The 24,505-nt window shown below is 44.5% G+C and overlaps 1 protein-coding gene across 4 annotated transcripts in view; it reads right to left on the bottom strand.

Moving 5' to 3' along the window:
- Positions 1-24,505, bottom strand: part of LOC149365090 (citron Rho-interacting kinase-like) — a 198,835-nt gene that overhangs the window by 38,836 nt on the left and 135,494 nt on the right. For 3 of the 4 annotated variants that reach the window (XM_089575158.1, XM_089575157.1, XM_089575159.1), the window contains exons 19-26: positions 22,225-22,278; positions 19,086-19,157; positions 12,914-13,030; positions 8,993-9,102; positions 8,487-8,570; positions 7,043-7,271; positions 5,361-5,501; positions 1,248-1,355 (exon numbers count right to left, since the gene is read on the bottom strand). In XM_089575158.1, the coding sequence (XP_089431284.1) occupies positions 1,248-1,355; positions 5,361-5,501; positions 7,043-7,271; positions 8,487-8,570; positions 8,993-9,102; positions 12,914-13,030; positions 19,086-19,157; positions 22,225-22,278 (915 nt within the window). The remainder of the gene's footprint in view (positions 1-1,247; positions 1,356-5,360; positions 5,502-7,042; positions 7,272-8,486; positions 8,571-8,992; positions 9,103-12,913; positions 13,031-19,085; positions 19,158-22,224; positions 22,279-24,505) is intronic. The other variant, XM_089575160.1, reaches the window with a different exon arrangement.

Genomic DNA, 24,505 nt, shown 5'->3' with positions numbered 1-24,505 from the left:
AAATCTGAAAACACAATAACATGACCAAATAACAAGATCTACACACGACCATCTAGAGAATCCAGTTCCCAGCCGACAAGTATAACCGACGAAGTGATAATGCACGTGGGCCCACCTTTCTGTATGTGAAATGCCTCGATTACTTCCCTTTCAACTCGCTCTCTGCCTCTGATGATAAACTTTGCCCCTTCCAGCACAAGTTCACAATCTTCACAATCTCCGCCGTGATCAGGGAGGTTCCCCCTTTCATTACTTTTTATTGTCCGCTTGTGCTCGCTCTTTCTCTCATTGAAACAACGGCCAGTCTGGCCGATGTAGACATGCCCACACTTGAGTGGTATCTCGTATATGACTTCAAACCTGCATTCAGTATATCACAGCCTACGCTTGATAGCGCACCTTGGGGGTCATTTGTCCATCACGGAGCAAATCTTTGCAAGCTTACACGGTGCTGAAAACACTACATTCATTCCATAATGACCGCCTATCTTCTTGATGTAGTGCGCTATTTTATACATATACGGAATTACCGCCACAGGCCTCTTATCTCGCTGCTTGCTTACCACTCAAAAAGAGTTTGACCTTTTTGCAGCAAAGCTTCGCAAACAGCGGTTATCAAAAGGCACGGATAGTCAGCGTTGTTCAATCTCTGAAGCTGCTTGTCAAAGCCAGCCTGCACACAGTGTTCACATGATTTTAAGAGAGTGGTGTGTAAGCACGTCACGGCAATGCTTCGTTTCACCAGTCTGGACCCTTTGTATCACCGGCGAGTACCCAGTGGCACTGGACATTGAACCCTGTACCTCCTGAATGCGAGGCGGATGCTCTACTAGGCTACTGCTGCGATACTTTTAACAAGTAGCTATTGGACAAAGAGGACAAAAACATCACAGATATGAGACTAGGGCCAGTGGAAAGCATTGAAGATAGCATTCACTTATGCTAACTGCAGGCCCGTACTGAGGCATAAGTTTTTTGAAAAACACTAAGCTTGAACAATCAGCAGTGCACAAAATAGATGCACTCCTATATGCATGTTATGCAAATATCTTTCCACAATACTATACAAAAGGTCACTTCTTTTTCCTCTAAAACAGAAGCAGCCACATTACAAATGCTTAAAGCTGGTTTCTTTAATGGTAAAAAAATGTGCTGGACAAAAAATCATGATTCTCTGGACTGGCTTTTTCATCCATTTCTTGCATAATAGCAATAAAACCAAGAAAGAAAAAAGAACACAAGCCCACCTTTTTCTTTTTCTCCATTTCTGTGATCTTAGCCTGGAGGAAATTGATCAGCTTGGACTGTTGAGCAATGGTCTGGTTCAGCTTGATCATCTCGGTCTCGGCAAAGCTCTACAGGGCAAAAGGCAGAACAAATAAGGTGGAGGGCAACAGTGTGGAGATGTTCGTGCTTTTTATTAAGCTCTTTAAGACAGTTTACATAAACAGCAGGTCACTGTCATCACTGCAGTGCATCAACTAGTGACGATAATGCAAGGGTGTTGCAAGGCTAATTGCAACAAAGATCTTTTTTTTGTTTGTTTTCAGAAAGGCAGAAATGCATAAAATGATTCAAAGGCTCTACTTCAAAGCATACACTTCACATGTCTGTCAAAAGAGGCACATTTTTTTAAAGTGCACATAACTGTTTAAGGAGTGAAATCTGCTGCAATTGGCGCTTAATTCACTCAAAGGGCCAAGTATTATTTTAAATTAGGGAAGCCATTTTAAACAACTTCGTACTGATGGAACCAAGGTGTTAGTTTGAACAGATCAAACATTTGAATTAAACAAGTTCAAACAAACAACAGTCTACTGTACCTGAACTTGAGACTCTGTCTTACAGAGTGCAGCAGAAAAATGAGCGAGATTTTAATGAACTGATTTCAACTCCCTGACAGTAAATCATATAAGCTGATGCTCTCCCAATTAAATAAAACTACCAGTTCAGCAAAATAATACCATAGCACCTGTCAGTGTCACAGTCAGGTGCGAAATGTAATTTGCAAGAACAGCTGGATTATGAGACTGGATTACGGTACCTCAGCACAGAAATTCATCAAAGAGGGAGAAAGAGACCTGAAAATTGTTTACGTTAATGCACCAGTTGCGAACATGAATATACAGTCGCTGCCAAATGAAATGCGAACACGATAATTCTAATGCGAACACAGGAACACAAAAATATTAGCTGGTGAAGAAAAATTACACTCAAGGTACATTAGGGGCCCTTGAAAAGTGGTTCAGAAAGCAGTAATCAAATGCGTGCATTATGCAGTGTGCATTATGTAGAGTACATGCCACTGATTCTGCATGCCATGTACAAGTTCTCAAAAGTGAGCCAATAATCTACAAATAGTTTAAAAAAATTCATGCTTTTGTGCCTCATGGTGGCCTGCGGTGACAGGCTTCTGCAAGAAACCTTGTACATCGTGTCACGCAGCACTGTGATGTCAGTAGTAAGGGGCTGCCACTGGCTTGCCAAAAACCACAGCGAAAAGGTAGGGTGCATGGCTGGTAGGAGACCCTTACCATACTCTCCTATAATTGTCTAGCCACGGTGGGAGTGTGAGCGGCAAAAAAAAAGAAATTAAGTAAATAACCGACCCGGGCTGGCTAGGTAATGCTTTCATGGGCAGAGTGTGGTGCTAGCCTGTAGTCTTTATTTATTCCTTGGCCCGGAGCAAGAGTGAAAAGGAAACATGCAGAGGTGTCTTTTATCGCCAATATCTCTTGTGCTACATATGCTACATCAAAAATTTTCACGGTTTCAGTGCCCCTTTAACCCTTTCAGTCTTCGTGCCATCAAAGTGAAGATAAAGTGCACTTATATGCAGTCTCAGCTGTCCATGTTTCATTCGGCTCTAACAGTACAATTCAGACTATGAGCAAAACATTGGTCACAAAACTAAGCAATGTCATCACAAACGCAGAGAACACAATGGGGGGGGGGGGCACAGATGTAGGCACAGTAATACAGTTAAACCTGGATGTTAGAAAATCGAGAAAAGTCTGCAATTATTCTCTTTTGAGTTTCTCTGAACTAAGCAACATTCAGCATGCAGATGAAAATTTCAGAGCTCAGCTCTTAGGCACCCATTCTCCAAGTGCCTAGTGCTTTGTCACGCGCCTTGTCGACGTAACCGAGTGTGGAGGAGGAAAGACAGCGGTAGCGAAGAGAGTGCGAGGAGGTTAGCAGAGACAGCACTGGTGGCACTCTGCGTGAGCTCCATAGTTGCCAATAGACTCTAAGACATGCAAGCTGTCTAGCGCACCATTAGTCTAGCGCACCAATCTCGCATTAGGGACTACTGTAATTGTCAGTGACATTTTTTTTTTCCATTTTTGCTTCCCCAAATTGCACCTCACATTATATATGCGGGTACAGTAGTAGTAGTAGAAGACGTTTATTCGGCCAAAAATTACAGGCCGAGCATATCGACCGCCTGGGCGACCAGAAGTCGCTGTTCTTCCTCCCCTTCAGCGCCAAGCCAGTCGAGCCAGGTGGTGATGGATAAAGAAGGTGGGGGGTAGGAACCCGACTGCTGAGCAGCCGGGCAATAGAAGAGGCAATGGGCAAGGTCCGCATAGATACAGGGGCAGTTGGGACAGGAAGGGTCCGATCGATAGCGATAGAGAAAGAGGCGAGACGGGGTGATGATTGCATTCATTTGAACGTGCCGAAGAAGGCGAGCCTCCGGCACTGTGAGTAAAGGATGAGGGGGAGGGTAAAGGCGTTTGTCGAGGCGGAGCTCGAGGTAGACCTCTTTTATGGTGCGGCGAAGGGTGAGTCTCCCACCGTCCTCCGAGGGCTTGGGCCAGGGGATCAACGGTGCCCGGAAAAGTGTGTCACGGGCGAGCTGATGAGCCAGCTCATTGCCGTCAATCCCTGAATGCCCAGGGACCCAGCGAAAGAAAACGATGGAAGGCTGCAAAGCGGAGACCGCTCGTTCGACCTCCTGTTGAAGAGAAGGGGTTAGGGTGCGTTTCTGTATGTGAGTCTGCTTGTGCTGCAGCGGCTTGTGAGTCTGAATAGACTGTGTACTCTTGAAGAGAGGGAAGGAGGGCAAATGACTGGAGGGCATGCGCAATGGCGAGGACCTATTACAAGCGAATTTTTACAGCATTCAATGCGCAAATTAGCCAATTCGTTTGAAATTTGCAACGAAGGGAACATTCATACACCAGGGTATTTAACTGTTCGATGGGAGTTAATACCTGCCTCTGCTTGTGCCAAGGAATTTGCTATACTGATGTGTACCACAAAGCCTGGCCATCATTGTCTTTGTGCACAAAGAATGCTAAATGATCTAAAGTGCAGCTTGCACAATTGGTCAAAGCTCCTGGAAATGGCAGTCACAAGGGCCGGACACTGCACTTAAAGGGGCTGCGAAACACTGCCTGGGGGAATACCGGCTATACTTCAGGTGGGTTCTTTATGTCACACAGATGCTGACTTAAAAAGAATTACAGGAATCGATGCACAGGAACGAGAGTTATTCAGTAAAGAAATTTCAAAATACAAGCAAACAAAACGCTGCCCTCAACTCGATTTTGGCGGGGCTTCCCACTCCTATTTCGCTCTCCCAATGACGGCACCTGGCGCAACCAATCAAAACAGCCTGCCAGAGCACGTTGCGGAAGTTTGTACTCCATGGTTGCCTGCTCCCTGTAACTCGTTCTTGCTGAGACTGGCAGTGTCGTTTCCATGCCAGAGCGCCCCTGGTGGTGTATTTTTATTTTACTTGCTTTGCAGGGCTTTTATCTAAGACAATCAAGTTGTTTTTGTTGATCTAGTATAAAACGCAGACAGGTGACAAAATGTGTCTCTATTTATTCACACAATTTGCAGTATATTTACTGTTTGTCCGATCATCAAGCTCGCGCCAGGTGATGTCATATCCGCTGCTAAAAACCCGCCACTGTGTGGCGACACCATCAGAGCCATGAAGTTGTTTTTGGGAGGACATTAAAATATTAAAAAAACGGAATATACGCGGTATTACCGACGCTAATAGCACCATTATAACTCACTGTATGCAATCAACAGGCAAAACAGTTAACTAAGATTGTGTTTCTGGGCCCCTTTAAGACTTGCTCCCTTGCGTGCACGCCATCACACATGAAGTCACATCCACAGTGGTGTCACAGCAGTCTTACCACTGTGACAAGAAATATGAGTTTAGATAAGCACTTGTGCCCGGTGCCAGATCACACATCACAGCAAGGAAGATGAGAGTAAATACGAGTCAAAATTGTATGTTCCAAAGAACCTCAGTGCTTTTTCTTGCCATACCATGTGTTTCATCACACATCCATTTTTCACTCCGCTTGGGCAGCAGAGTCAAGCATACGCACCTTCTGCCCATCCATGTCACTCTCCAGTTTCTCCAGGTACTGCAGGGTATCCCTATGGGTGGCCTCAAACTCTTCGAGGTCACGGCTCAGCTTCAGGTTGCTCGCCTTGAGAGACGCAATGGTCGTGATGTGCTGAGATGCCTGCAGTGGTGGAAGTCACACAGGTCAGCAAGGAAGAGAGATAAACTTGGAGGTGTAGTGCATGAAAATGCATGCCACCCCAAAATAAGCAGCGAATTGCCCTAGGTAAGATTAGAATGAAGGTAGAGTGGATCAGGCTGAGTTTTTGACAAGTTTGGTTTATGGTTTATGGGGGCTTAACGTCCCAAAGTGACTCAGGCTATGAGGGACGACGTAGTGAAGGGCTCTGGAAATTTCGACCACCTGCGGTTCTTTAATGTTCACTGACATTGCACAGCACACGGGCCTCTAGAATTTCGCCTCCGTCGAAATACGACCACCGCGGCTGGGACCAAACCCGCGTCTTTCGGGTCAGCAGCCGAGCGCCGTAACCACTGAGCCACCGTGGCGGTGCAGTTTTTGACAAGTGGAATCCTTGATTGCAGAATTCTGCAGCCTCTGAAAAATGAACCCACTAGCTAAAAGTTTTTATGCCTCTAAAACACTATCTGTTCTTTTTTCGTGTAAATTACAATGTATACTACAGGTTTTTGTTTATTTCTTGTTTTGTTTTCTACATGTGCTTTCTGTACTTATGTATTGCACCTTGGCGCTTGCTCATTCTTATTTTGCGTTGTGTGTCATTGCTCCCCCCTATGTAATACCCTCGATTGAGGGCCTTTAGGGGTTTATTGAATAAATAAATAAATAAAATGGCAAGGACAGGACAAAAGAAACAAGGGACAATGTTAGCAGGCGCTGTTACTGGATCAGGCTCAGTTTTCGACAAATGGAATCCTTGACTGCAGCAATCTGCAGCTTCTGAAAAATGAATTCTGAAAAATGCATTTTTCAAAAAAAAAAAAAAAAAAACAGAAAATGACGGTTTATAATTGGCCATATACAGTAATTGAATGTGGGCAATATATGATGCACTGTGCATGCGCATTCCCTTTTTTTGCGTCCATGACAGGTAGGAATAGATAGAGGTTGTGACACGTGGGGTGCCTTGGCCCCTTTTTAAACCCACTGGTGTTGCCCAGGGCAAATGAGATTGAGGACCCCCCTTCTAAAGACACTGCTCTATGCCACAAGTTATTTAAGATGATCATGCTTTGAGTTTTATTATTTTTTGTGAATAACCGGCAATGCACAGCTATTCATTAGCTTACTTATTGCAGATCTTCCTATTATGGAAAAATGCATGACGAGCTGACCTAGAAGACATTTACATGAATTGGTAAGGAGGCATGACGCTTTTTGGTAGCACACCAATACTAGACTTAAGTGAAACAGCGGCCCTACATTCATTCGTTCACTTGCACCACGTATTGGTGCACCACCGAAAAACACGATGAGCTGTCGCGGGCACATGAAATTAATGCAATCTCCTCTCTCAATAACAAAGCTCAGTTTTTTGGTGAGATACGGACGTTAAAAATGATTGAAAGGCAAGCTATCAATTTGTGCTCCCTTCCTATCAGGGTTTACGGACCTCCTTACGGAGCAAAGGAATGACAACTGGTTTGCGGACCTACGGATTACGGAATTGGTTTACGGACCTCTTCCTTGATGGCGACTGCCTCCTGCTGGTAGGCGGTCTCCCTGCGCTGCCAGGCCTTGGCCGAGGCCTCGAGGGCACCCAGCTGCCGTCGCAGCTCCGCCACCTGGTCACTCAGCTCCCGTACCTGGGCCTCCCGCTCGCGCAGGTGGCCCTGCAGCGAGTCCAGCGCTGCGTCCGTTTCCTTCTCCCCCAGCAGCCGGTCCTGGAGCTGCTCCTCCAGACGTTGCCTGCACGCCATGGACCAAGTACAGAGTGTATCAGGCTTCCTTGTGCAGATACTACATGGTCGTCTCCATTGCTTGTTTGCTAGAGCAAGGGAACAGCCTCTTCCTAGAAGTCTCAGTCACAGACTCGTAGAATCAGCTGCATGCACACAAAGCTAGCTGTGGCTGCACAGCCCTTAAAGGGTCACTAACTCCGTCCTGCGAATGTTTTCAGTAAAAATTGAATCTCTCGCTCTTTCTGGGTATATTCATACCTGTCTGGCAGCAAAAGATGCATTTATCGGCGAGACAATTGCATTTACAAAACTTCCCGCCAGTCGATTCAAACTCGTGATGTCTCTGCCAAAAAGAACTGCTTGCCACCGTTTTGGAGTGAATGGCAGTGCAGCGCAAGTGCCCGAGAACCGCGCCCAAAAATGGATGTCGATGCAATGCATTTCACTCGTGAAATCAGCCAGTGATGGTGACACCTGTATTTCGTTTCCTGGCCTTTTCCAGCTTATAAAGGCTCTCTTTGCGGTGAAAGTGGTCTCTTTGCGATTTAAAACACGGTACCCTATCGAAGCAGGCAAACTTCTATTTGTCCTCAGCGTTCCTTGAAGCAGAGAACTGCACAGGAGGGAAAGCAGCGTCTCAAAGAAACTGCTGTAACTGGTGCCACATTCTGGAGCAACCATTTCTGAGCTTATGTCACTGTGAGCATGTGACGGATTGCAGGACAAGTGAAAAACAATCAAATGGAAGGAGGTTATAGGCAGCTGCCTCTCCTACAACTGCTGATGCAATACCACACAGTTTCTTCAGGAACTAATGGCTAGCTTTATACAAACCATGAATGTTCCCTCAATGGTAGCTGTTTGCACCAACTACACTGCGCCAGTTTGTGGGACCATCTGTATACATGTAGAGGTGTGGCCACTGCTTTTGTGGCATTCAAACCCCCAAGTTCCATCAAATGTACCATGTGTATTGCATTTGACAAAACACATCAGCAGAAATGAAGCAATGTCATGATTACCCTTTGCAGTCAAAAGGTGCTTAGTCGGAAGTTACATCATGAAAAAGTAGAAGCACCACCAAAAGTGGCTGTTTCACAATACAGAGCCCCATGCTTCCCAATTCTGCTAGCAGCCAAGTCAGATGCAACAATGTGGCAAAAAGTTACAAAAACACAAAACAAACACACAAAGAAAGGGTTTCAGAAAATTGAAATCTTACTTGCTAGTTTTCTCCAGCAACAGAGATTCCTTGAGCTCAAAAATCCTCTTGTTGAGTTTGTCCACAGTCTCCTTGTGAGCCACCCTGTATTGTAATGCCTTTGTTTGATACTGCACATGCCTGTGAGAACTCAAGCAAGCAAACAAACAATGCTGTGGATCATTGACACACTGGGTATGGAATCGATGCATGAAGGCCAAAGTTAAGATCAAATCTATTTTAAACCCCTGAATGAAATCAAAAAGCAACCACGGAACAAATATAACTTAGTCAAAGAAAAAAATGCACTCAGTGAACACCTAATGCTGCTACACGATGACATAACAAATCAACAGTCTGAGGGAATTACTGGTGCGTGCCAGTGTTAGCATGTGGACACAGTTGGTCCATACATTTTGCTGTTATCAGTAGGTGTGCTGAAGTGACATTCCACATCAAAGTTGATCTGCTTATCAAATACCAACAGAATAACAGAAAAAAAAAATCCAGCAAAAATCACCACCCACCGTTCAGCTTCAAACCCTGCATTTTTCTTCTCGGCCTCTTCCAGCTCCTTTTCATAGCCAACCACCTGTTTGTCCAGTTCCTCACAGGTTTCCTTGAGCATCTCCAGAGTCTGCAAGGAACAAGACATCAGATGAATGAAACCTTCACTAACTAAAGTGGTCAGACCATCAATATGAAGTGGGCAGTCACTTTGAAGGTGGAAGCTAAGAGAGCCCAGCAAGGCCAGAAATTTATGGAACAGTATACAGACTTACAAATTTGCCACAGTGTTTAATGCCCCTTAGTTGCACTATTTTAAATGATTCAAACAAATCAAACACATGGGTGAGGTACTTTGTCTGCAGACTAGCTGTTACGATGCGAACATTTGAGTCGCATGAGCGCCGAGTAAAAATTTTTGCACCTGCCTGTCAACAGTGACAAAATTTCACAAAGAGTTTATACATTCTCCTGCAACATCCTAGTCCTTAAGCCAACTGTGCCAGAGCTACCTGTTGGTCAGAAAGAGAAAGTGAGAGAGAGAGAGAGAGAGAAATAGGCGGAAAGGCAGGGAGGCTAACCAGGCGGGGAACAAAGGGGAAAAAAGAAAAAAGAGCGGCAATGAAATGAGTTTTTCAAGTGTCCAGCGACCACTATGGCACGGGGACAGAGGGTGCGCACTGACAACTTAAAGATTATAGATGGGAATACAACCCCGAGTCCCTTGAGAATCTCAGGAGTGCTTTCACCGCTTTCCTTTGTGAGGAAGGTTGTCCTTGCGAATGCACATACGTCATATTTCAAGGATTCCACAGCATCACCTTGTGCTTCTGCAACTGCAGAGGCCACATTCTGCATTTGCAAAGGTGATAGCAACGCAACAGTCGTCAATCCCACAACAGTTCACCCCGGCAGCACTACCTCCCTCTCCTCTGTGGTGTATGCAGAAAGAGAAAGAAAACAACACTCTTCATCAGGCCTTGATTCCTTGCAAGAATGCCAGTGCCACATGCCCTCGCTAGATGTATTGCGTTCCCTGGCAAAGCTAGACCCTGAAACCCGCCTTAGTCACAAGGCTATTCTGCCCATGTGCACCTCTCTTCCTCTAGCTCCACTGGTTGAAAATGAGCCATCAGCTCCAGCTGCACACATACAGTTTGTGTTAGTGACAGGTGCAAGCGACAGATGACGGCAGCTGTCAAGAACACACTTGCCACAGCGACAACATGTTGGCCAAACAGTGACCCTGTATACTCCAGCGGTGCTCGACCATCAGCGCTTTCGGTAGCTTTCGGCACACTTTGACAGCGCCCAATATGGAATGAAATAGTCTCTATTTCGCGCTGAGTGTGCCGACCTAACCGGTTCCTCCTCTCATGGGGGATGCGCTGCTTGGCGAATCCGTGACAGTGTGTCGGGCATCCTGCACATGCACTTCTTCATGCACAGCCATTAGCTGCAGCATGGCCAACTTGAAGTGATCGACCACTGCCAGTGCTCGCCCGCATGCTAAGAACGTCAGAGTACAAATGAGCCCTTGTGGAACTGGACTGTGCCTGCATCTCATACATGCACTGGTTTTCAACCAGCTGCTCAAGTATTTTAGCCACTCCCCAGAGGGTGCCACATCATGTGAAAAAGGTAGATTCTTGATGGCCATTGTCTGCGTGCATAACCTCCATTTTTTAAAAAATTAAAATAAATAATAACGTTTACATTGGCAGACACTGTCATTAAGAGCTGCCCTACAGGAGAGAAAAACTCTTCAGTTGAACCCGCATATATCGAACTCTAAAAAAAATGCTAACAAGTTCGATATAACATGCAATTCTACATAAAAGCAGCAGTAAATTTAAAAACGCATAAACTAACTGAGATGGAAAAAAATGTATTTCTATGATAGACACTTACTGCATGTAGGTTACCGAGCAAAATAGTTGTTAATTTATTGTTTCCTCACCAGCATTGCCTCGAAGAGAACATATTTAATGTTATCAATGGACTCCAAACAGCTGAGATCGCAGCCTACTATCAGCGCACAATAGTGACAAACCATGCAGAGCGCACGAGCACATCAAAGCACGTGGCCACAGGTTCTCACAAGTCCTTGTGAGAACCTGGTAATGACCACATCAGTAATGACCTGGTTATCCACCGCGTTGGCAACGTTGTCTTCGTCTGCAAGCTCTCCCGTGGTCTCAAAGTTGTTGTGCGCAGAGAAAAAGTCCCCTACAGCTGCCCCATCACAAATAGCATCCAGAAATTCGGACAACAAGGTTCCACAAGTCATCAAGACCCACAACGGCTTTGTCAAGCTCGTATGACAAAGAATTTACTCTGTCTTCTACGATAAAGCAAAGACCAGAATGTCAGAAGCAGTTCTGTATTAGTTTCATTTTCGGCATCATTCCAAAACCCACTCAGCGTAGAAAGGGTGCCTAAGAGGTCGATTTTTAGGTCTGTTCCAGTCCTCAGGTTCGGCAGGAGCCATACAATCAGATAGCAAAGCATCACCACTCGGATTATCTCTTGGCCCAATGGCTGAAGCACCGACACACCTCTCAGCAGCGGGAAGCAGTGGTGGTCACAGCCATTGTATACGATGACTTCAGCCACATGAGAAAAAGTTTGCAGGTCATTCACACTCTTTGGTTGGACTTGTAGGTCACCGAAACTAAAAGCGCATTTTGCAAGCATTCCAGAGACTCTTCTTCCGCTGGGTGTCTTCTCCATTTTAGCCCAAACATCAGCCTCGTTCTTCAAAATGGTACTTAGCATGCTTCTCAGAATCTTGTACACAGTAGCAACTTCAGATTTCTTCTCACCGCGTTAACTCACTACACAATTTCTGGTTTCATGAAAAAGAAGAGGTTCTGCCATTTGGCGGCTGCCATCATGCACACACAGAGACAACGAAAACCATGCCAAATTGTCAATGGCAGCACGACGCACCATACGAACGGTGTGAAAATGTGGGTACAACTGGCACAACACGCTAAAAAACACATTTTCTAGTTGAGAGGGTACACGCCCAACGCCTACGTCATGGAAAATCCACAGCATCATTGGCCTGTGTGCATGACGTAACATCATAGCGCCCGCAGTTTCAAGCTGAACAGCTGACCTCTGGTAATGTGCTGAGGGAAAGCCAGTCTTTGAGTTGACCGGAGTTGTCCAAAGTTCGTTCCATTGCATGTGACGGCTAATTTTTGTAAGACATAGCCATACATTTTCCTATAAATTCACATTTTAGCTTTACAGTGCTCAAAAATTTTCAATGTAATTTTCGACCAAACCAAGTCTGGTATAATCGGATACGACTATACAATGCTGCCACGTGCCTTTCGAGTCTGGGTGCAAGAGTGCTCATAAAAAAAGTTAGGCAGTGGCTTAGCTTGGCTATGCCAGGTTATACGTAGCGTGAGCACAGCTCCACGGCACGGTGTACTGGCTACCCTCTGGAACACGCGCCGGTGCGTCTGCCAGGTCTGTGACGTCACAGCTCTGGAATGCACAGCTGGCGGGTCTCCCCTGTGCAGCGGCTCCGGCGCACCAGCTGCGCAGCTGTGACGCCACTCGCTCCTTGCGTATGCGCAGCTTGGCTCAGCCATTCTCACGTGAAACTGCTCATCCACGGCCAGTGTAGCTCACGCTACAAAAGCGCCTAACTGTTCAAGAAGATTGCACCCGTCAACAAAAATTACTACTTTAGACAGAATCTTGCTTCATTTCAGCTGCACATAGCAGTTTCAAGGACAGCGCTAAAAAAGTAATGACATGAGACAGAACATACAAGACAGTGAAGTGTGTTCCAATGAATTGTGTGTCTCCTGTCCTTTCTTACTCTTGTCTAGGCTGCTGTCGTTAGGTGCTACCATTGAATCTGGTATGTAACAACAGACAGCCTTCGCTTGAGGCCCGATTTCTTTGTGCGTCCTCACCTTGAGCAGCTTGTCGGACTTGGCCCGCTCTTTCTTGAGCTCCTCCTCGAGCTCTCTGTAGTTGTTCACGGCTTGTGTGCGCACCTCCACTTCACGCTGCGCTTCCAGCTGGAGCACCTGGCTCACACAGGCAGGTGGTCGCCACGGGAGCCAAAGGGAGAGGGAGGAGGGGGAAGGAACAAACAAAAAAGGAAAGAAAACAAGCATGCCAAAATGCAAATAATAATCTAGAATAAAGAGCTGAAATGAACTGAGACCCAAAAAAGAGCCATGCGCCAGCATGTATCATTCCAAATTAGCCAACAAAGAAAAGTCAAGCCAACATCTCAGAACACCTATGCTGCATACAGGACAGACAGACACACACATACAAAACAAAATAAGGCGATATGAATGGGAAATGGCTTTACATAATGCTGGTTTCTCAAAGACCGAGTTAAATTAATGGGCTTTTACCTACAAAAGCAGCACCACGGGCTATGAGGAACATTGTAGAGGGGGTTTAAAATATAAATTTTAAGGGAGAGAGGAAGAAAGCCCAAGCTGCACACTTTTGCACCTAAAGCCCATCAGTGAGGAGAACTGAAAGAAGTTCTTGTACAGGCAAGCGACCCTGAGTGAACATCACAGGAAATGGAAAAAATACAAGAAGGCACCACAGAATTGCAAGAGTACACATTTTCCAAAATAGGCAGCTCTACCAAAGTGCTCTCCGAGATGGTAAAAATGTCGGCAATATGGCCATGTAAGAACACTGGAAGCACCACAGTTTGCACTGATCTACAAAATGCAGTAGCTTAATATATATATACTTGCATCCGTGAGGAGAATATTGTAGAGGTACACAATTACCTTCTGTGGTGCTCAGCAGGTATAAAAATGTACAAAACTACAAGCTGCTCTTTCCCTACTTAGGCATGCACTTTGATCCCTACATACTTGCCACCAAAATATCAATGCATGCGTACTGCTTTCCAAGTGCAAGAAGGCACACATACACAGATGTCACTGTACGAACCGCACTGCTAAAAGAGCTACAAAAATAGGCAGCAAGCAAGCAATGCAATTTCCCCTGCCACAATACCCCTACCCATCTCCCTCAATGCTAGTACCAATGGCCCTTAACATTACTCCTACTGATTGTGCTTCAGTTTAAAAATTTGTCGGAGTTAAGTCATAGTAGTTTTTTACATACCATGTATACATGGCTAATGAATCCACGCGCATAATGACCCCCCTCCCAATTTTGTTGTTGAGAATTTACTTTTTTTTCAACGGCTAGCTTTTAGTGCCGTCCACAGCGCAGACCTTGGCGCATTGATGAGAACTTGGCAGAGTGCCAAGACATTGTACAGAAGCGCCGGCTGGACTACTGTACGCTTAGAGAGAGCGCTTGAGAACTGGAGAGGAGTGTAGCAGTTTAAACCAGAACACTCCTCTTCACATCCTCTACACTGAAATACTATGAAAAAAGTAGGACCTTAGGACCCCCAAGCGATTTGGCGCGCTCGAGATGGGGAGAAAAAATGCCTAACCCCTCACCACAGTTAAGGCTTAAGCATTTTCATCTCATACTCTAAACCGTGCTGCGAGTTTTTTTTTTTAGCTTCGCATAAAAAATGCCTACCTAACCTGCAGGACCGGTGTTCAGCATGTTCACTTTATGTCACTGCAATTGGCCGGCGCCGTTGACTATCACAAAATCGCTTCATTGCACAGTGATACAGCAAACACCTTTCAAAGTGAACGATGCTAAACACCGGCGACAAAAATGCGTCTAACCGCGTGTTTTTGAATGGATGGACAGACAGGCGGGCAGGTGGATGTGTACGAAATTCCGACTCTCTTTTTCCACATAATGAATCTCCCTGCCACAATGATGTCAACTTTTCTAGAAAAAAGTGGGCTCATTATGCGAGTATACACAGTATTAAGCTCCAGCCTGATTGCAACCACCTGAGGTTCTTAACATCTGCTGAAAATTATAATGGCAACAAAATCAGCATAAACAGCACATTCCCATTTCCCTAGATGAAATAACAACTAGAGCACTGCACAGGCCTGAGCCTACCCAGAAGTCCAAGCCCAGCACAGCTTGCATGACGCAGGACCCAGGCTTTCCAGTTTACCCAGACTTAGCGTGGCCCGTGGACCGACCAGCACATACTTTTCCCAGGGCCACGTTAAGTTGCATTCCTTCAAAGCAGTGGTGTGAGCCCCCCAGCCTCCAAAAAGTTTTTTGGAAACCTCCGAGACTTCCTGGTGTAAATGTGAAGCAGTGTTGTTCACTTACTTTAGTTTTACATCTTTTTCCCTTGGACCCTATTTTTTACTCATAAACCTGAATCTACATTCTCGCCTATTACAGAGGTTTAAATGAGTGCTGATAAATCTCTTTGCTGAACGCTATCCTGATTCCCAGAATTCATTTCAAAGCACACCTATATCACTTTAGGACATGTGAAGAATTCAGCTGGATATAATCCCACTCTTGCCTTAGCATTGAAGGTTCCGACAGGGTGTACCTGCACAAATACAATTCCAGCACTTTGTGCAGTTTGAGACATGAAGTGAGTAGTAGGTGAACTATGCACTCCTTTCGGTTTATTATCCTCAAAATATACGGTAGAACCTCAATTATGTGTCCGCTGTTCAAGCGACGACCTGCACTTTACAACGAATCAGCGTGGGCCTTGTGAACCTCTCATAGTGATCACGCATTAAAAGCCTTGATTATGCGACGGAAAATTATACACACTCCACTTCATACAACAGCCGGTGGAAACCGTTTAGAATGAAATAGGCTGGCTAAGCATTTACTGGCAGACGTCACGGTTCTACTGACAGCTTCGACTCTGCAAGGCAGCGAGGCGAGGAGGCACTTGCTTGGCCCGATTTTCCACTCGCTTTGCTGATGAAGGCATTATGGAAATCAGCTGTACGTTCATTTCATGTAAATTTATTGTGTTGTGGGTAACACGGTTAGACTTTTTTATGATCAGCAGTGGCCAGTTCAACAGCACTGTTTGCTACGACTTTAACGCGGAGCACATTAAGGGGGGACGAGGGTCTTAAAAAACTAACTTTTTTATTTATGGCTTGAATCTCATGAAATTTTGCACACAGATGCGTTTCTCTCTTCTGATTCCAAAAATGTAATCACAATTTGGTCTTGAATCTTACAAAGACTGGAATGCAATTAGGTAATTTCTTACACAGCTTTAGTAAACTTTCTCATATCATTTTGTTGCTTTTATTTACATGAATCGATAGCCAGAGAGTTCCCACACCCGGTGACATTCATCGTTTTTCTCTAAAGGCATGTCATCGTGATATACTACGTCGAGAGTAACAGGTTGCAGTATTTGACGCTGCAACTCATTAAGCTAATTATAAATTGCTATTTATAATGTGGTCTAAACAAAAAAAAAGTAAGAATGTCATCGAGTATGGGAATTCGCTCGCTATCAATTCATGCAATTAAAAGCAACAAAATGCAATCAGAAAGTTCATTAAAGCTGCGTAAGAAATTACGTGATTACACTCTAGAATTTAAGATAACTTTTGATCTAAAACCAACCGCTCAATTATGATTACATTTTTGGAATCAGAAGAGAAAAACACATCTGTGTGCAAAATTTCACGAGATTCTAGCCACAAATAAAAAAGACCGTTTTAAGACCCTCGTCCTCCCTTAAGCCTAACGACACCGAGCAAGCGGTGCGCTGTCACCTGGAGCGGCTGCACTCCAGTCCTGAATTCGTGCTGCACATGAACATCGCGACTGTTTTTTTTTCCTGTTCCAGCCCATGCTAGTGTTCCAGCCCATGCCCATGTGTCACAAAACGTCTTCGATGAGTCGAAGCAGGCGTATTTCTGGTGCGTCGTCCAACTCATCCATTTTCGAGGCGCACGTGATGCCTTTAACGTGCAGCAACAGGAGTGCATGCACCCCGTCAATGCCGAAAGGCCTCATAACGGTGCAGTCTCAGTACTGATTCTCACAGAACAAGAAATGGAAGAGAAGCCAACAGACACAGAAACCAAGGAACACAGGGGATTTTTTTTTTTTAATTTTTCGTGGTGTTGATCAAGTAAGAATATTACTGAATATGTTGTCGCTTAAAGCTAATTGATTAGAAAAGCAGAAGAAAAAACAACCACATGCCGCCGGTGGGATCCGAACCCACGACCTCCGAATTACGCGTCCGGTGCTCTACCGCTGAGCTGAGCCCCTCATTCCCCTTCCTTTGTTTGCTTAAGAACAAGAAATGGGGGGCTTTTGTAACCTGTGAGCAAAGAAATAAAATTCACTGCGAGAGCCACAGCAGTGGGTGCTTTAATATTATGTGAATGCATCAATAGTGAGAGATTTCCCGTTTATACGACTCCCGGAATATACAACGGTTTAGCGCAGTTCTGTGAAAGTCGTATAACTGAGGTTCTACTGTAAATACTTTAAACACCTACCCAACCAACCGGAATAAAAGCCACATTTGCAATGTTGTAGCATCCGCTCATCATGACTTCAACAGGCTTCATACTCCATGCACCCTAAAGCAGCTATGACAGTGGAAGCTATGTGCTCACTGGACCAAACAGCTATTGCTGCCTGACTCAACTGTCTGGGCTAACTGTACCAGGCAAGACTTGTATGGGATGACCTTCGACAGAGTGGGGCCCAGCTCACATGGGACAAGCAGTCAGCAGGCCCAGTCTGAACCTCAAAAAGTAGGCCCGTGTAGTGCTCTGCTGTCAATCACCAAATCAGCCAATACTGTCAAGAAGCTAGCAAAGTTCAATGGCATCACATAAATCTGTCAAATCTACCACTCCAGACCTGCTTCATCACAAATGTTTTGTTAGCAAGTTGTGTGGAGCTCTGTTAGGAAGTTAAGAAAATCTGAGCCTTTTGTATGTTCATAAACAAAAAAAGTTCAACATTTCACAAAAGCAAGACATGCGCAGCCAAGCTGGCAAGAAAAAGAGCAAAACTTTCGAAATTCAGGCAATAGGAAATACATAAACCACAGCACCAGGTCATCCATAAAATGGAAACGTAGAAGACAGCATCACTAGACAAAAATAAAATAATAAAACATGAAAATCAAAGCTGTGGCGTAGAGGAGCTGCCACAGAGACAGGGTAGGCATCAAGAGGATTGGCAGGTAACAAACAAGAGACAAGTGGGTCGCAGATTAAAGGCCCAAATGGGGCTGGACATTCGCATCCCTTAAAGCACTCCTCCTGAACAAGCCAGGAAACTGTTATAGGCTGGTTCACAGCTTCACTAAGAACAAGACCAGCACAAGTAAATAGGGGAGATACGAAATGTTCAAACTGGGGAAAAGATCAAATTAAACAAAAGCGCAGCCATTTCCGATGTTATTGTTTTACATGAACTTACGAACTTATACATTTCTATACCGAGAACTTTGCTCTTGGCACTTAATGAGGCCTCCAATTACCCAAGACAATTCCATCCTTCTTTATGCAGCAAAAACATGCAGCCACATGCTATCATCTCAAATGTTTCTCGACTCACTCTTTTACGCCTTAAGGATCTCAGTGCAGTGTGCCCAAATACTTCCGCACTCAAAGCAACTAACGCAACTAGCCAGCCATTACATATTAAGCAACTAATACAAACATGATTTTAGCTTATTTAAACTAGTAAAACCACAAAAATTCATTCTAATTGCGACTGTTGCAGCTCTGAAAGAACTCCTTTGCTAGTGCACCTAAACAAAAAAATCTCGCTCTTATTTACGCTTGATATGGTTTGGTTTAGTTTATGGGGGTTTAGGTAACATCCCAAACCAGCTGAGGCTACGAGGAACGCCGTAGTGAAGGGCTCCAGAAATTTGGACCACCTGGGGTTCTTTAATGCGCACTGACATCGCACAGTACACGGGCCTCTAGAATTTCGCCTCCATCGAAATGCAACCATCGCGGCCGGGATCGAAGTACGCGTCTTTCGGGTCAGCAGCCCAGCGCCAAGGCACCATGGCGACCCTTCACTTTTTTGTATGAATGTTAATTTTACATGTATAGAGCACACCATGCCAAATGCGTGAAGCTGTTAGTGATTCCTTAAAAAAAAAAAAAAATTTTTTCGTCCAGCTATAGGCAGCAACAATTCGCCCAAGACAAAACAGATTCTGGAGCATACCTTGCATTTCATGGTCAGCTCCCGACACTCGTCAGCCTTCGATACACACTTGGCTTCAAGATCTTTAGTTGACTGCAAAACGAAAGAGAGACGGGCACAGAAGGCAGCCCCTACAGTGAGAACACTGTCTTCTGCAACAATTTGGAAAAGAAACAAACGCAAGCCACGCAGCCATGAAAGAAGTGCAAAAGCGAGAAAGGGAACTTAGTGCAATCTGTACAGAAAGGTGGCTTGCCTTTGAAAGTAGTGCAACAAATTGTGAGCAATGCTACATGCTTAGAGACTCAGCAGTGGTCTAGGTTGATGATACAGGTTCGGGAGACAGCCCAACCCAAAATAACTTTCCATCAACACATCAGGGTGCATTTCTTGGTCAAGAAGCGACGCTTTATCCTGCCGGGACATTACACCCTTATTCTGGAAGAAATGTGGTACCGAAACCAGGGACAAGACACCCGAGCTTACCTGCGGCAATAGGGAGCCGCAGAGGAGAGCTACATTAGAGCACTTTTGCTCACTGCACAATGCTTCTGCCATGGTCACATTTCTTCCATTCTGCACAAATGCACAGTTAGACAAATGCTGCAATTGTGACGCCTGGAACCACACACATAGCAGTTGTAGCAGTAGCATCCGCTATGTGTCTAAAACACATGTGGCATTACTGCTTTTCTTTTTACTGCTGATTCCACTGCTTATGCAATACCCCCTGAAGGGGCTTTAAGGAAATGAAATGAAATGAAATAGAGCAGTAGAAGCATACAGTAGCATTTGTTAAAACATGCTAATACTGCCTTCTGATGGCCAGGCAATATGCATAAGAAATGACACCAGTAGTATGCAGTTTGAGAAGATTGCAGGATGCGTCAGTGATTCAAAGACAATGTCTCAAAAGCTAAAACACAATGACGGGAGTGTGAGGGGTGGAGAGAACTGGAAATACAGGCACAAGTGGCCAAGAATGAAGCGTAACGGCAGCGAGTGGCAAGCTAAGAAGAGAGCCAAACACAAGAACAGCATGCAAAGAATTGCAATGACAGGAACATTAACCTTGGGAAGAGGCACAGTGCAAGACAAAACGCGAGGCCAAGTAGCGATGACAGGATGGTGGCACACAGCAGTGAGAACAACAGTGAAGCAGCTATCACACCGTGTCCTCATGGTACGCAGTCAGAGGGGCCTACTATTTGTTCCTTTCATATTTTTATTCTTGTGTCTTCGCCACACTCATTTTGGATAATGCTGGCTTCAGTGGTGGCAGAGCCACCAAGGCCAATGTGGGAAATGTATGCACACTCACTGTACTACTGCTGTAAAACAGAGTAAAAAAAAATCAAGTGTGTGGAACAGATATAACATTGAATTCTGTTGATTATCCTTGTTGTTGCCATGAACATGCACACAAGCCATGCTATTTGCATCAAGCAGTAGCTCATGTCAGTGACCCTTGCGTTGGCTGTGGTTCCTTGCAGGAGTTGAAAATGTATTTAGCCAAAGCACTGGTGTAATCTCAATAAGGCGCCCATTTGTAGAAATATATCGACTTTGGCACAATCCACATAAGCATTCTCACCACTACCATTACGGTCCAGGCCCTTGTGGATAATAACCTATTTATATGAATCCAACAAGAGTTCTTTTCCTCAGTTCATCGATTTCAGAATGCATCTTGAGTTATATTCGGAATAAAAATGCAAACATAATGTTCTTTTTTTCTCGTTGCTAAAGACACGTAGAGTGACCTTCACCACACTGCTCGCTAGCTGTTAGAAGAACCCAACTTTTTGACACCTTAGGGCCGCACAGCATGCATGGGCAAAGTTGAGGGTGGCTAAGAGCATGGAACATGGCGTTCTCTTTCTGTTGAGAAAGAGAAGACACTGAGAGAGATGACTGGAGTAGGGAAAGACGGGTGAATGGGCACAGGACTGGGCAGCACGAAATGGTGACAGTGACCACTGTTGTGCAGGGGACCGTGAGAGTTAAAGGTTGGAGGCTCTGCTGAGCTCGATGTTGCGCTCAATTCTGCAGTGTTACCTAAGAAAAGTAATAATAATAGTAATAATAATAATAATAATAATAATAATAATAATAATAATAATACCGACGTATCCAGTGCTTCCGCATTTTTGCGTGCCGTCACAGTTTTTTTCTGTGCCCAAGGCTGTAGTCAGCTTGAACTGGCTGAATCATTACAATCATAATAAGTTTCTTTTTTTTTTGTACGGTCTCGAACTCCTCGATCACATTATACACATGTAAATAGGGTACTATCCTTATGATTTTTTTCATTACGATGTATGACAATGACCCCATTTATCTTGGAAAAAGTCCTATACACACAAAGCTTGCAGAATAAGGAACCCTTACCAGCTAACTTGCTTATATATCCCACTTCCCTTTCTTTTTTTCTGGCCATTCTTTCATTGTGCACATCACCATTCCTATTCATTGTATTTCTGTGCTCGCACTCTAACTGTGCAAACATTCTTCAGAGCCAAAGGTGACATTCTGAACACACAACCAATGCACAGCCGCACTGGCTACTGCCCACATGGATGCATTTGATACAATGATGCCAGTTGCACGTTGAGCCAAGACTTATGTCGAATCAGCTCACTTTAAACAGTTACTGCACATACATATTCATTGAAAGTGAAGCAATAATTTGGGTGAGAAGGTTATAATTAGACTAATAAACGGCCCCTTCCTGAAATGTGTTTCTGCAAACTTCCCGTTCTTATATGATGGCTTCAGCTGTACACACCTACCAGCTACACTGTGGAGAAGCTAGCCTTTTGGGGACAAATTGAGTTTAACTCGTCATTTAGATGTTGCTTGGGTCACAACAACCATGAAAAGTCGAGTTTTGCCAGAAAACAGAGAACAGCTGCATAATCATTATGAAGTTTTATACATCTGCCAGTTGTCATTCTATTCATATTTTTGTTTAATTAAATACTTGCTCTACATCTTCTCATAAAATGGAAGCACTTCTGAAAGGAGCACAAAAAAAACATGAAAGTGAAAAAAAAAACAAAAAATCTAGAAGGCTGACACCCAGCAAGCAATGAGAAAGAGGAGTAGAGAACTCGAAAGCCATGCAGAGCAATGGCAGGCAAGATGAAGTGCTACCTACTACACAGCTTTCTCTCAGCATCTGAACACGTTCCTCCAGCTTTGCCTTTTCAGTCTGCAAGAGGATGCATGCGAGTAAAGGAGAACACGTGGTTCCCCAAACACAAGGATAACGGAAATTCAAAAACAATGATCAATCCATAAATTAATCAAAAGCTGGTGGAGGCAAACACAAGCAACCATTAACTCTTTCTTTACCACGGGAAAACAGGCAATTTCAGGGTGGTGAGTGTAAAAAATTTACTCATCCATAAAATTAAATATTTTACTTCATTGCAGCACACCACAGCAGCTAACACAGGTCTCTTTTTCATGACAAAGAAAAAAACCGGGATACGTATTGCTTGCGAAGAAAAAAAAGTCTGATTGGCAAAATTTGAGACACTTACACAAAATCAACAATAATAACTGTACTCAGTCAGAAAATAGGAGAATAAAAAAATCTAGAATATACGTTTTATGCATTACTATGTCGGAAATAAGCATTTGAAGTTGCAGAGCTGGTCAATCTAAATTTTTTTGTCAATAATAAAAAAAGATTAGGAGGACGCTAAAGCTTCACCTGAAGAGTAGACATGATAGCGCCTTTTCCTTCTTTTCTGATGCCTAATTAGCATATTCATATTTCTTTTTTATTTAATTAATATAACATCAGTACACATCCCTAACACACTTTATTGTCATACACACCAAAACGCGTTCACTTGGTTCCCCTTCCGACACGATTGAACCAACGGCCCTTAGTGGCATATGCGTCGCGTGCCCGCCTGGCACACAGAGGGCTAGGGTTAAAACCCCACTGCCAGTGAATTTCTTTTTTCAATTGAAACTCCAGGAAATATTTTTGTCATGTTTCTGAGGCCTTCCTGTCAATCCTAGGTCACGGCAACGGCTTTTCGACTGAAAGAGCTGTATATGCTATCGCGTAAAAAAAAAATTCTAAGCACGATTACGATACTCCCTAATGCAAAATTTGACCGCAGCTATGTCTGCTTCGGCGGCATTAATGAGCATGCGTTTTGGCGGTGCGAATGGCAGGGTCCTCTTGGTGGCGGCGCGGACCTCTGGATTCCGGAGTCGCTGCGCTGAGCCTCTGCTACGGCTGCTCATCTAGCAGCAGCGACAGATGAAGCATTTACACGGTTGCACCACTCAATCTTCAGAAAGAGCTAGCTGAGACTATTTTATACTGTAAAAGCTCATTAATTCGAATTTCATGGAGGCGTTTGAAGAGTTCGATAAAGCCGAGTTCTAACTAAAGAAAGTCATTGAAAAAAAGCCATAATTGAGATTGGGTTGAGATTGGGTTCGCGCAACCTATTGTTACGCCAAGAAAGCTTGCAGTGCAGTATGAAATATCAGCCGCCTGACGGCGCGCAGTTTGAATTATCGATGGAGCAGCCGACGGAGCAGCGAATTAACGAGTTGGTTTGCCGACAGACACCTATGCAGCGAGGCGGGAGCATATCAGTCAGTTCGAATTATCCAAAAGTTTGAATTAACAAGGTGCAAATTAATGAGCTTTCACTGCATTGTATTAATAAGCAGACACATTATACTAGGAAGACAAGTGGTGATGGATAACGGCGCATGTGTGGCACGCACCACTGTGGCGTTATCTATGAGCGAGCGGCGGTACTCTCGTTCGCTCGGATACACCGATGGCAGCGACGTGGCTCAACCCACGGACGGGCGCTTAACAGCTGCACTCTAAAAATCGACTGCTCGTGTGAAATGCTTCAAGTTTCCGGGTGCAGTGTCAAGGTTGACCCTAGGCAGTAATGACAAAACTTGATTCGCTAGAGAATCGTTTAGAATATGCCCAGTACCTTCAAAGAGGCTTGGAAAGCAGTGAGTCTCCTCGCCAATGACGAAAACTGAACCTACGGACAGGCAACTGTCGACAGTCTAGGATTAGCGAAGCAGTCATCTCTGTTCGAACTAAAATCAGACGAATGGTTGTCATCTTTTCACACAAAGCTGTCGCTTGCATCTACAATGTCAAGTGTCGATGCTGCATAATCGCGAGAACACCACCACTGCTTAGCAAGGTCGCGTTGAGACGAGGACGCCATCTTGGATGCCATGCTCACTGTGATTGCTACGCATTGACAAGTATTGCAAGAAGTTTAAAATATGCCCTCATATGGTTGATGAAAAAAACCAACCAGAACTGACGTGCAGTTCTTTTCCAATATACAGTAAAACCTCATTAATACGTACCCGCTTACCAAGTAGTTGCGGTTAAAATGTAGTTGTGTGAATTCCCCGGCGTAGCCACC

Source organism: Amblyomma mixtum, chromosome 2, assembly GCF_055824585.1.
Source record: "Amblyomma mixtum isolate Tamu chromosome 2, ASM5582458v1, whole genome shotgun sequence".
In the NCBI taxonomy this organism is placed as follows: Eukaryota; Metazoa; Arthropoda; class Arachnida; order Ixodida; family Ixodidae; genus Amblyomma; species Amblyomma mixtum.
This window is presented reverse-complemented; position numbering and strand designations above follow the sequence as displayed.